General features: G+C 35.5%; 1 protein-coding gene across 7 annotated transcripts in view; it reads left to right on the top strand.

Moving 5' to 3' along the window:
• The window catches only part of Gcy (receptor type guanylyl cyclase), a 311,036-nt gene extending 298,340 nt beyond the window's left edge, over positions 1 to 12,696 (top strand). For 6 of the 7 annotated variants that reach the window (XM_062669266.1, XM_062669268.1, XM_062669267.1 and 3 more), the window contains 2 exons: positions 8,709 to 8,899; positions 11,129 to 12,696. In XM_062669266.1, coding sequence (XP_062525250.1) covers positions 8,709 to 8,899; positions 11,129 to 11,713 — 776 coding nt within the window. In that variant the 3' untranslated portion in view covers positions 11,714 to 12,696. 7 annotated transcript variants of the gene reach the window in all.
• Positions 12,697 to 13,300: the final 604 nt, after the last annotated feature.

The raw sequence follows: 13,300 nt of genomic DNA, 5'->3' as shown, positions 1-13,300 counted from the left end.
TCATTGGCCGCATGAAGGGCGTCGTGGAATGGGATCTCTAGTGTGGTGTGGATTTGGTCGAACCACCTTGTCGGACTGCGCCCGCGCGATCCCTTTCCCTCGGTCTTCCCTGTCACGAATAGTCTTTCTAAGCTATCCGGTGTTTTCCGAGCAATATGACCGAAGTACTCGAGTGCGCGGCGAAGGCAGAGTGTGGACAGTCTAGTCTTGATCTGCAGTTTTTTTTTGTTTTTTTTTTTTTTTTTTTATTGCTTAGTTGTGTGGACGAGCTCACAGCCCACCTGATGTTAAGTGGTTACTGGAGCCCATAGACATCTACAACGTAAATGCGCCACACACCTTGAGATATAGTTCTAAGGTCTCAGTACAGTCACAACAGCTGCCCCACCCTTCAAACCGAAACGCATTACTGCTTCACGGCAGAAATAGGCGGGGCGGTGGTACCTACCCGTGCGGACTCATAAGAGGTCCTACCACCAGTAATTACGCAAATTATAATTTTGCGGGTTTCATTTTTATTACACGATGTTATTCCTTCACCGTGGAAGTCAATCGTGAACATTTGTTGAATACGTATTTCATTAGAAAAATTGGTACCCGCCTGCGGGATTCGAACACCGGTGCATCGCTTCAACACGAATGCATCGGACGTCTTATCCGTTAGGCCACGACGACTTCAAAAGTAGTTGATCTAAGATAGACTGATTGCTTCTCTTCGCTGTCCAAGGTATCCGGAGCATTCTTCTCCAGCACAACATCTCAAAAGCATCCACGCGTTTGCGATCAGCTGCTTTAAGGGTCCAGGTCTCCGCTCCGTATATAAAAATGGAAAAGACCAGAGTGAGCGAGCAACTGTATAAGCAATTAAATATTAACAGCATATTTTCATCGTTTACAAAATATTTTTGCTAAATATGTATTTATTACTGTCATTCATTTCTATACCCTTCACTAATCTTTCTCTCATTACTTCGGATCACGACTCTTTTGAAGGAGTTTATTGATTATTTCTCTCTATCAATTTCCGATGCCAATCATAAACCGCACTGGGAGGTTTTTAAAACGTAATATTATTTTGCCACTCACCATCATAAGCTTAAAGTTACCGGAGCTTCGCAAAGCAAAGTTGCGTGGAATATGACTGAAATAATGTGGAACTAGGTGGAGAAGCATTATAGAGACAAACTAATGTAACTATTGGGGCGTGAATCGAAACGCAGTAGAACGTGTATTCATGACTTTTATTGGGTTTAAGAATGCTGCAAATATCGTGGACGGAGTTCAGAACGAATCAGTCAATTCTACAAGAACTCGGCATCAAGCAGCGACTATCCTCCATCGTTCAGGGTCGCATTCTCACTTTCTTCGGGCATGTGTCGCGGCAGGGTGACGACTCAGTTGAGCGCCTTGTGGTGTAGGCTGTGATAGAGGGTACAAAACCGCGCAGCAGATCACCGTTACAATGGACCGACCAAATAAAGGCAGCTCTAAATGGTCCCGTTAACAAGTGCACAAGAAGGGCCGCGGTACGCGAGGAATGGCGATGTGTGGTGAAGCGCACCACAACCCGAAGTGATGACCACGACCACTCTGCCAAGAGTGCTTGCGACTGAGAAGAATTGGGTTTAATAGCATATAATTAAAGAAAACAGATTTCTACGTATATAGCACAGGAGTAATACGAGCCGGTGACGGCGTACGACTACCTTATGCATTAAACATCAATTTCAACCAAACAACACTATGCCAGCACGGCTCGTGATCTTCGCCTATCTTAACAGTAACTATACTGAGACCTTAGAACTTATATCTCAAAATGGGTATCGCATTTACGTTGTAGATGTCTATGGGTTTTAGTAACCACTTAACACCAGGTGGACTGTGAGATCATCCACCCATCTAAGCAATAAAAATAATAATAATATAAATATGACTATGTTTCAAGGCAAAAGGAAAAGAGATATTGTTATCTTTTATTATACGAAACGACAGAGGATAGATTTTTCGCCGAACAGGTGCGATGATTGATAAACCAGCGGTTCGAATATTATTCTTGGTAACTTTGTAAGCTTGACTTGACAATGAAATATTGTAATAACGTTACGTTATGTTAACGTTGGGGGAAAAGTTTCTTCGTATTTTTTTAGAAAATTCACAATATTTTTGGAACGAAGTTCCTTACGGCAGGCTTGGAGGGGATAGGGATTTTGCTGCGCGACCGAACTGAAAAAAATGTGATAATAAAACCGTAAGAAAAAATCCGTGGAAAAAAGTGCGTGGAAAAAATCCGTGGAAAAAAGTGCGTGGAATAAAACCGTTAAATGAGACGTGCGCAGGCGCGACAGTCGTATACACAAGCGAGTAGTGTATAATACCTTTCTCTTTCTCCCTCTTTCTTTTCGTTCTCTCATCCCTTCTCTCTCTATTTTTTTTGTAATTATTTCTATTTCTCTGTAATTTTATGTTGTCAAACAAAAAAATAAAGAGACATATTGTTATTTTAATTGATAATTTGAATTACGATTTTATTTTTATTTTACGTAATTTATTATTTCCTAAAATACTGAATTTCCTAAATACTTTCCTGTACTTAAATAAAAACTAATCAGCAAAATTTAAGAGAAAAAACAAGAAAACCAACATAAAATTGAGCACGATTTTTTTTTTGCAAATTGTGTCGATTCTACATTAGCCGAAGGAACTTCGTTCCTACCTGGTGTCCCACGACACCACATTTATATTTTTTAATATAGTTTATTTACACTTAACTAAAGTATGTAGGTACCATTTTGTTCGATAACTTTTTGCCGTCTTGTAGGTAGGGACATGATTCTATTGCTATAGAAATTTTGGGGCTTCTGATCAAAATATCGCGACAGTTGGTTTTGGCACTCCTCTCGTGATGTTAACCTGACACTGCCTAAAGAATTCTGAAGAGATATTTACCTTATTGTCAAATGAATTTTATTGTCCAATGGCTGCGGCCAGATTATTAACCGACTTCAAAAAAGAGGAGGTTCTCGATTTGACTGTATTAAGTTTTTTTGCGTGTTTTTCAACGGACCATCTTCCTGTGTGTACCGACCCTGATGATATTTTAGTTGAAAATGGTTTTTTGATTTAACCTTGATAAGTAACTGACTTATTAATTGTATATTTAATTAACTTCGACTACATTGATGAGGTTATCAATTTATTTTAATTGAATTCGGTTTTCCTTTTTGATTAAATTTGTATTTTATAGAGTTAGCAGAGTTATCTAGTTGATAATATTTATTTGTATATATTTTATATATGTATATATTTATGTATATGTATTTATTTAAGTACGAGTATTTGTATCTATAAATATTATGTATGTTCACAATAACACTACACCTACCAAGGTTCATTTCTGCATTCCCCTAAGGTAGACTGTCAGAGAATGCCTTTGACATTAGGTCCGCCTTTATACTGTCAAGTATAATATAAAGCTATAAATAAATATATATATAACTCATAAAACATAGGTTAGTCTCTTTGAATGTACTATAAACTATTAGCTCCACCACAACCTTGTAATATTGTATTGCGTCACAGCCCAAGGACTCTCCAAATCGTAAAGTAAAAAAAAAAAAAACAGCTCAGGCAACACAGCATAAATTATGAGTTTCACTTTTCGCCAACAAAGACATAAAAGCAAGAATAATTCGCACGATTTACAAAAACCATTTGTAAAGTATTCGCGGACAAGCGGAAATAAAACGCAAAAGTCATTAACGACTTACGGTCTCGACGAATAGAAACGTTTTCAAATATCTCGAGAGTATTAAGCGGTAGGCAGCGGCTCGGCTCTGCCCCTGGCATTGCTGAAGTTCATGGGCGACGGTAACCACTCACCATCAGGTGGGCCGTATGCTCGTCTGCCTATAAGAGCAATAAAAAAAGAGAAGCACTATCCCTTGCTGTGAGGGGGTATAACAGTTCAGTAGTGTGACAAATATCAATATTTTTATGTAAACATATGGCTAGCTTGTAGGCTTGTTGACTTCCAAGATACAAGGGCAATAAAAAAATATATATATCTCGTATGAAACTGAGTAATAAATCGTGAATAAGATGCTGGTTGGAATATCAATTAGATCCGTCACGGTGTTAAATAAATAAATATGAATAAATAAATAAATAATAAAGAATAGTGAGAAAGTAAAGTAAAGAACAGCTTTTTTTTTATTGCTTAGATGGGTCGACGAGCTCACAGTCAACTTGGTGTTAAGTGGTTACCGGAGTCCATAGACATCTACAACGTAAATGCCGCCATCCACTTTGAGATATGAGTTCTAAGGTCTCAGTATAGTTACAACGGCTGCCTCACCCTTCAAACCGAAACGCATTACTGCTTCACGGCGGAAATAGGCAGGGTAGTGGTACCTACCCGTGCGGACTCACAAGAGGTCCTACTAGTAAAATATTATGTACTATAATTAAATTAATCCGTTAAGTGTCTGTGTTTAAGGTAAAGCTTCGTTCACTGTAATTAGATCATTTAAATGAACTGATCTGTGTCTTCTGAATTGTATCTTCGGCCTAGAACGAATCCGACCCGTGTTGTACTCCCACTTAATTGGTATCGGAAAAACAAAAAATGCCGAATAAAAAAAAAATACCATTAGTGGAATCCAGCCTGGAGCTGAAATTAGTCACTGTATATTAAACCCAAGAAGCGATATCTTGAAATCCAAATAAGCATTCGGTATTTAAGTCAAAGCAAAATTTGCTTCACAAATTTTCTCGTCTGTTTTGACTTCCAAATTTGTTTTTCCAATTAAAATTCTTAGTTGAAATATTTCGGTTCAACATTTTTTTTCTCAAATCTTTATCACTTCATGCCTTCAATTTAAGTCGCTGTTAAGTAATTAAGTACATTCTTTGAGTTAGGTACCCCTAAAGTTTAATTCTCATTTGAATAAGTGACCCTTTTAGCCTTCAAAAAATATTCAAGCTTTTGACTTTAATAAGGCTTTTGTACAATTGTGAGTATGTTTTGTATTTTTTTATTTTAAAACCGCTTTGAGTGCTTACTTATACTCATGGCCATCATTATAAGGTATAGCAGTTTACAGCTTAAGGCTTTGTTTAAATAGGACGCCATATTTAAAAAAAACATGAGATTTTTTTAAATTATCTTTAACGCTATTTGTACCTATATCTTGGAAATGGGTCGTGAAGACACTTAGTACGGTATTATTTAGAAAATATAAATTTAGAATATATAATATTCTGATTACAAGAATACGGTACGTCACACCTATTGGGAAACTAACGCTTGTTTGCTATTAGTAGTGTATTGACATGAGAATTACATAATATGGGCAACAGCCTGGTCCTTTGCCAGAACAAGTCATTAAGTAAAAGATATTAGCATTCCATATTCGCTTAAGTACTGGAAGACGGAGCGTATTCACGCTATTCAGGTCTCCCACAAGATGGACCGAGGACCTATTGAGGTTCGCGGGGATATGCTGGACGTAAGCAGCACAAGACCGTACTTTGTGGCGAGGCTTGGGGGAGGCCCATGTCCAGCAATGGACGTTTGTGGGCTGATAGAATAGAATAGAATTCGTTTAAGTAAAAAAAATGTGTGGTGTCGTGGGACACCGGATAGGAACGAATTTCCTTATTATAATGTATATTTTTTTAAGTTCTGTTCGAGGTATAAAGAAAATAATTATTCGGGTATACATTTTTTACTATGATTTTTTTATTGATAAAAATAAAATAAAAACTACTTTACAAAGTTATCAACTTTATTTTATTCACAATGATTTATAATAATAATATACAAAGAAACAGTTATTTATATGAATAATAATAATTAAGCCTAATTATGTTCTATCATAGAAAACCGTCATCACGTAGATTATAAATTAGACACTGTATAGCCATCATACTAAGACTATACATAAATAATAAAAATCTTACGTTACGGACTTTTTTCCCGGTTAGGGTACCCATCCGCATCGTCCCATAAGGGACTTCGTTCCAAAACTAAAGACCATTACTTACATCTTTTTGAAAATCAACTGTGTAAATACCTCCAAAGTTTTAATAGAATCTAAACTTGAATATAATTGAATACCGTTCGTTCGGCGTAGTAAGCTTAACTCACTTAAGTCCCTGAAACTTATTTTCGTCAAGTTGAAAATATTTTCCAAGTTATCTTGATGATTCTTGTTATCGTTTCTAAACTTCTAGTATGATATACGTGTTGACAACTTGAGCAAGTCGTATCTTTGATGTTGTTTTTACAAGTATATTACTCGTTAGCAAACTCCCTCCCTCCTGGCGGAACCACTGCTCACCCACCTGTCTTGGTGGAAACGAATAGGCCTCCGGGCTACCAGTTAATCCTTCTTTCACAAAAAAGGTTTTCTATATCTGCATCAGGTCTTGGCTAAATAAGTATTTCATTGTCGTTTCAGTCTTGTTAGTAATCCCTTTGTAAACTTATATTATCTTCAGTTGACTGCAGACAAGACGTATCATTATGAATGACAACCTCGGAGTTTCTGTGACATGCGTGAATACTTATGAAGATAACTTAGAATCCTTTTGTAGCCCTTGTTAGACATCAAATGCTATGTCGTAGCGGTTCTTTTGGTTATGAAAAGGTCTGACAGCCTTCTTTCTTATCAGAACTCAAATTTACTGGATTTCTTAAAAATATCAATAATATATAATATATTTAAACAAAATCATATGTTTTTACTAATTTAGGCTGCAATAGAAGAAGAGTCTCTAATCACAAATTTCATTTTATCTTTTGAATCTCGTTGTGTTAAAATTTCGAGCTTCATAGCATATAAAGATGAGTGTGATGAAAAAGGGCACGGCAATCATCCTCATCGTTAAGTATAATAATATTATACGTCTGAATTCTGACCTGAAACAGTCATTGGTATAATTTGAAGTGGGAAGCGAACAGAGGTATATACAAAAAAAAAAAAATAACCCGATTGCATTTGAAAATGTAGGTATGCTGTAACAGGCACCTATGCTGTGGTGGGTATGCGGTTCCGATAATGGCTTGTGACTAATTTAGGTTAAAGCTTCAATAGTGTCAAATTATAATTAAAACTTCTTTTACGGTTTAATCTTTTTCATTGTCATTATGTTCATTCTGATGCTTCGAATACTGTAGTCCGAGATTACGAACAACTAAGGTGTGATTTGTTGAAATTTTAAAATTGTGCCAACAATTTTTTTATTGCTTAGATTAATGGACGAGCTCACAGCCCATCTGATGCTAAGTATTTACTGGAGCCCATAGACATCTACAACGTAAATGCCACCACCCATCTTGAGATATGAGTTCTAAGGTCACAGTATAGCTACAACGGCTACCAAACCCTTCAAACCGAAACGCTGCACGGCAGAAATAAGCAGGGCGTTTATACCTACCCGTGCGGATCCAGAAGAGTACCTACCACCAGTTCAAGTTCTGCTCAAGGCCATTCTACTGCACTCATTTAGGGGACTTCCCATTGTAGTTTCAACTTTCTCGGTCCACCGCATTGGTGACCTCCCGCACGGTTTTGTACCATTTACCTTTCCCTATACAACGAGGCATTATTGTTGTTTTTGCCCACTGAGTTTCTCGCCGGATCTTCTCAGTGGGTCGCGTTTCCGATCCGGTGGTAGATTCTGCGAAGCACGGCTCTTGCTAGGGTTCGCGTTAGCAACGTCGTCAGGTTTGAGCCCCGTGAGCTCACCTACTAGTTAAGGTGGAATAGGTGGAATACGGTGGAATAGCCTCTCTAGGCTAAAAAAAAAAGTTGTTTTTTTTACGTTTTCAAAACAATCACATTTACTAATCAGGAAACAAATGGTTGTTTGTTTTATTACAACTATTTAATTGGAATATTGGAACACTGATCTTTATCAATTTGTTTTCAGTTTAGTACTAGTTATTAAAAAGTAGTTAACAGTTTTTTTTATAAACTGCTTAATTTTAGTTTACAAAAATACAAGAACAACGCAAGAAGAAAATACGAATAACACTCGTAAAATGTATTTAAATATTGCGCTATCAGTGATTCTATACAAATTTCAATTCTTATGTAAACACTAGTGTAAATAAAAATATATTCGATTCAAATTTTTTAATTGATTTATCGATTGGTATTTACTGCAATAGTATAGAGGCAGGTTTTTTTACTAAAATATAATATTCATGTTCAGTCTAGCAGGATAAATTTTAATCATAATTGAATTGATCCAAATAAAATATCTTTCGCAGAGATTTTTTTGCTTTACATATTATAAACTTTCTAAATTGAAATTGAATACTAAAAAAAGAACAACAATGTTCTTTAGTAAGTAAAAGTTCATAAAAAAATCATCTAGTTAAAATATCTTTAATAAACTAAATAGTGTTTCTTATTTTAGTTTTTGTTAATCAATTAGTTGGCAGCATTGTCTGAAAATCACTATTTAACTACCAAGAGAAACTTTAGTGGGTAGAATATTTTTTTGATGAATGAAGATCAATGCTAATTAATCATTATCTACCAAACAATTATGTGGCAAATATATTGGGATTAAAATGAAGAGTTCCAGTTTTGTTTGCCTAACTATACCAATGTGATTGCAGACTGCGCAGTATATGTATGATATGGTATGGTCTCAGTACTTACTGTTTTCACAGGTAAATTTTCGTTTTTCATCAGGTCCCTGTGTTGCTGGAGTGGTGGGCTTGAAGATGCCGCGCTACTGCTTGTTCGGTGACACAGTAAACACCGCGTCTCGTATGGAATCCAACGGAGAAGCTCTGAAGATACACGTGTCTCCGGACACGAAAGCTCTGCTGGATACATTCGGGACGTTCCATTTGGAGTGCAGAGGGGAGGTCGCCATGAAGGTATAGTGTTGTATTGATTTAAGCTACTCTGATGGGATATAACGGAGATAATCTGAATGGAGTGGGGTGATAAAGAAATTCAAAAACGTAGGCTTAAAGCCAAATTGTTTAGTTAAAATTTCCGTCCTTTTGGTATCAACCGAATATTTGTATACCAGGCTATACATAGTTGCAACGAAATATCCTTTGTTTGTTAGAGGAAATCGATCAGCTTAATTTTATTTACTGACGAGTAAATTCTAAGTATGTATTGAGTAATATTTTAATAGCTATAATAAAATAACAATAATAATAATAATAAACAGCTTATGTTGGAAGCTCTAAATAAGCTTCTTCGTTTGTTAGTGGGGTATAACGTAAGTAATTTCCCGCTTCAGTGAAGGTGTACCAAGATTAATATTATGAGAAGTTGGTTAAGTTTTTTAGTAACACCATCTTCTATAATCAAGAATGGCACTTTTAGCCAAATCCAAGTTACACAGATAGTTCCACATAAGTGTGGCTGAATTTGGATAGCATGCGAATTAAAATCAGGACTAGACTAGACTAGTCTTATGGTCTACTTTAAAGAGTATGGCCTGCTCTAAACGACATGATAATTCTGAGTCCCTAAAACATTTACATGCAAATGGCAGAGAATTTTACTACAGAGAAAGTGCGCCATTCTATCGATAGCTGGCCACAACGTCTAAAGGACTTTAGAAGTTACGACCAGTGGAGTCCATTTTAAATAAGCTCTGTATTTTTAAACTTTAGTATATTAAACGATACAGTTGTAGTTTTCGAGAAATATAAAAAAAATATTGTGTTTGTATAGTATCTTATACCTTTAAATGAGCAATTCTTGTATATTAATATATATGTATATAATCTGAATCTCGGAAACGGCTCCAACGATTTTCATAAAATTTAGTATACAGGGGATTTCGGGGGCGATAAATCGATCTAGCTACGATTTATTTACAGAAAATGTTGTTTTATTCGTGTTTTCAATAATCAAATCTTCCCGACATCTATTGGCGAATAATATTACTATTTTTCTTAATTGAGGGCAACTAACCGCTTTAAAGACACAACAAGATGGCGTTATCAAAAAAAAAACCGAGCAAAGCTCATCATCATCTAGTAATACTTTAACCGCTACCTAATAACCATAATCCAAGTTTGATTACAGTAGTAGTAAAAATAGACACGAGGTAAAAATTCTCAGAACTTTGACTTTCCAAACTTTGGGAAGCTTTGAAACTTTTAATAATCTTTTGAAGCATTACCTTAACGTTTTTTGTAAAGGGTTTTTTTAATGTTATGAATTTTTTCAAGCCCATCACACGAAACGAAATTAAAATAAAAATCTGGACAAATTTGATTATTTTTGTCGTAAACTCATACATTATTAATGCTTCCATACGATCTATTACAAATTATTTTTATCAGAATGTTATGTACGGTTGATCATATCTATCGGTTTTCAATTTACGTTATTACCACAAAATTGTATCTTACCTTTTTATCCGGATGGCGTGTCAAATTTTACCAAACCAGTTCTAGCTACAAAATATACGGACTATTTTACTACAATTTTGTATTGCTGATTATATTAGTAATATTATAACTAAGCTAGGAAATCAAATTTTATAATACAAGACAATTGACAATAAATACAATACATAGTATATTTATATTAATTAACAAGTAAAGTTAAAAACTAGGCTGGATTTTTTGTTTAAATCAAAATACCTTACAATTGCTAAGGTTTGTTACTACATCAATTGTAGCTTCAATAACTCAGTCGCTGCATTTTGTTACTATTATGTAGTAACAAGATTTTTTTTGCAACGATTATAAAGCCTTGAAATCGAAATGTTCCTTTGCGGTCGTAAGAGCTACTCTTCTAAATGATCATAAATAGGTGTAATTTTTTTTATTTTTTTATTGCATAGATTGGTGGACGAGCTCACAGCCCACCTGGTATTAAGTGGTAACTGAAGCCCGTAGACATCTACAACGTAAATGCGCCACCCGCTTTGAGATATAAGTTCTAAAGTGTCAGTATAGTTACAACGGCTACCCAACCCTTCAAACCGAAACGCATTACTGCTTCACGGCAGAAATAGGCGGGGTGGTGGTACCTACCCGTGCGGACTCACAAGAGGTCCTACCACCAGTAAAATCATGCGTCCCGTGGTTTACGCTATTAAGCTAGAATTTAAAATAATACTTTTGTTACAGGGTAAAGGAATTCTAGTCACATATTGGTTATTGGGTGAAAAAACGGACCCAAATGCTCCGAAGGAAAAACCTTCGCTGGTCAAAAACCAAACACTTTCAACCGAAAGCGGTTCACTTTCGCATCTCACACCATTTCGGCAGAGAATGGATCAAAACTCCAGGTCTTCAAGTAGGCGTGGGTCAGGAGTTTTCCAGCAGAGGTCTATAGACGTCACCAAGCTAGAAAAAGAAACACAGCCGTTGCTTCAAAGCCTCGCGATTCAAAGGCAGCTCTCAGACCCTACGGAACCAGTAGCTAATGGTATAGACAACGAGGAATCAGACAAACTATCAGTAACTAATTCAATATCGTTAAATGTAAACTCTCTAAGCCACAATCACCAGGGGCATCCACGGGTCAAACTGAAGGAAGCCAACTCGATCAACCACAAGTCAAAAGTTGGTAATAATAATTGGATTTCAAAACTGCCTACAGCCAGTAATTCCTTTGACAACGGAACCAAGAAAGCCAGTGAGCGTCTTAAAGATTACAGCAGTGTACCGCTTCTTTCGAAGGCCGATACACCTAATGATTCTATAGTGTAACTTTGATGTATGTAGACAATTGAACTTTAATTGTTAAATGTGTGTCTCGTACTAGTGATTTCAACATGACATGAACCTTGTCGCAGTATTTTAATGCATTTGTGAGTTTATCTTTGATATGTTTGATGTGAAAGTGTTCGAATTTCATCGAAGGTATATAAAATTCGTAATAATGATGATTTTAATAAAAAAAAACTCATATGTAGAGTAATCTTGAATGTTTGGTGTCAGTTTGTAGATTAAAATAATATGTCTCGACTATGCGCTGACCGGATTGTACAATCAAATAAATATTTTGGTTCAGCGAAGGGCCAGTGCTAATATCTTAATTGAACAAAATAAGTTAATTTGGAAGTTATGGCCAGTTTACCTTGAAGCGAAAAAATAAAGCGTTTAAAAGTAAAAAGCTTTGTACAAGGGTCAGCCAATTTTGCTCACGAACCCCTAACATTCCTGTTAAGAGCTTTCGCGTAAGATTTTTTGCTGTATTATAATTTTATAAAATTCTTCATAGTATAATTGTCAAATTACATTCATCCAAATTGGAAATCTGTTACTTCAAGAATATGTGATATTTTATTCTTAAAAATTACTAATATATGCATTACACATTATACTGTACTATTGATTTTCCTGGATGCTTTTGATCCTCTAGGAAGCCCACATTTTTACGACACTCATTATTTTCTAGTAAATCCAATAACAAACCTTTTTGATTTTAATCGATTTATTTTGTATATTTGTTAAACTGAATATTATCGTTATCATTTTTCTTGTTCTTGTGAAACTCTTTTGTTAAGTTACCAACGATGAGACTAGCTTGTAAATACTGTACTTAAGCATTTTTATTTATTGTAAATAAATGTAACTTTGTTGTGATCTTAGAATATTATTGAAATGTATTTATAATGAGGTAGAGATTTACGAAAAAAATCTTCATGTTTCTTAAACGTTATAGCGAAATATAATGAGTGAGAATATAATTTAACTTTGTTTTATTTAATTATAATATGAAATTAGTTTATATTTAACATCAAATATTTATGAATAGAACTGAGAATATAAGTGATCCTGCGGCCTATGGATACGATGCCAGGTGTATATGATGGATATGGATCCAGTGATGGCGTTATTCCCGTATAAAGTCCTTCAAGAAAGTAAAACCTCTGCCCATTGAGTTTCTCATCTGATTTTCTCAGTGGGTCGCGTTTACGATCCAGTGGTAGATTCTGCGAAGCACTGCTCTTGCTAGGGCCAGTGTTAACAACACTCCCGGTTTGAGCCCCATGAGCTCACCTACACGAAGCTGAGATAGCCTCTCAAGGCTATCAGCATAGGGAGGAAAAAAACAAAAAAAAAACTTTACACAATTTCGTAAAAAGCAGACAGTACAGAAAAATATGTATGAAAACATTCACAAAGATTTCAAAAGTACAATAGTTGTAAAGACGAATACTGTTACTACCACCTCAGAGCTCAAGGTAAGCAGTGTAATTCAAGTAACGCTATTTATTGCCCAACTTAGGAAATAAAAAGAAAATACATAATATGTAGATTTAAGCAGGTATACATTTTTATAATGTAATG

Source organism: Bombyx mori, chromosome 7 (assembly GCF_030269925.1).
Source record: "Bombyx mori chromosome 7, ASM3026992v2".
Classification (NCBI taxonomy): Eukaryota; Metazoa; Arthropoda; class Insecta; order Lepidoptera; family Bombycidae; genus Bombyx; species Bombyx mori.
Note: the sequence above shows the minus strand (reverse complement) of the source record. Positions and strands in the feature narration are given on the sequence as shown.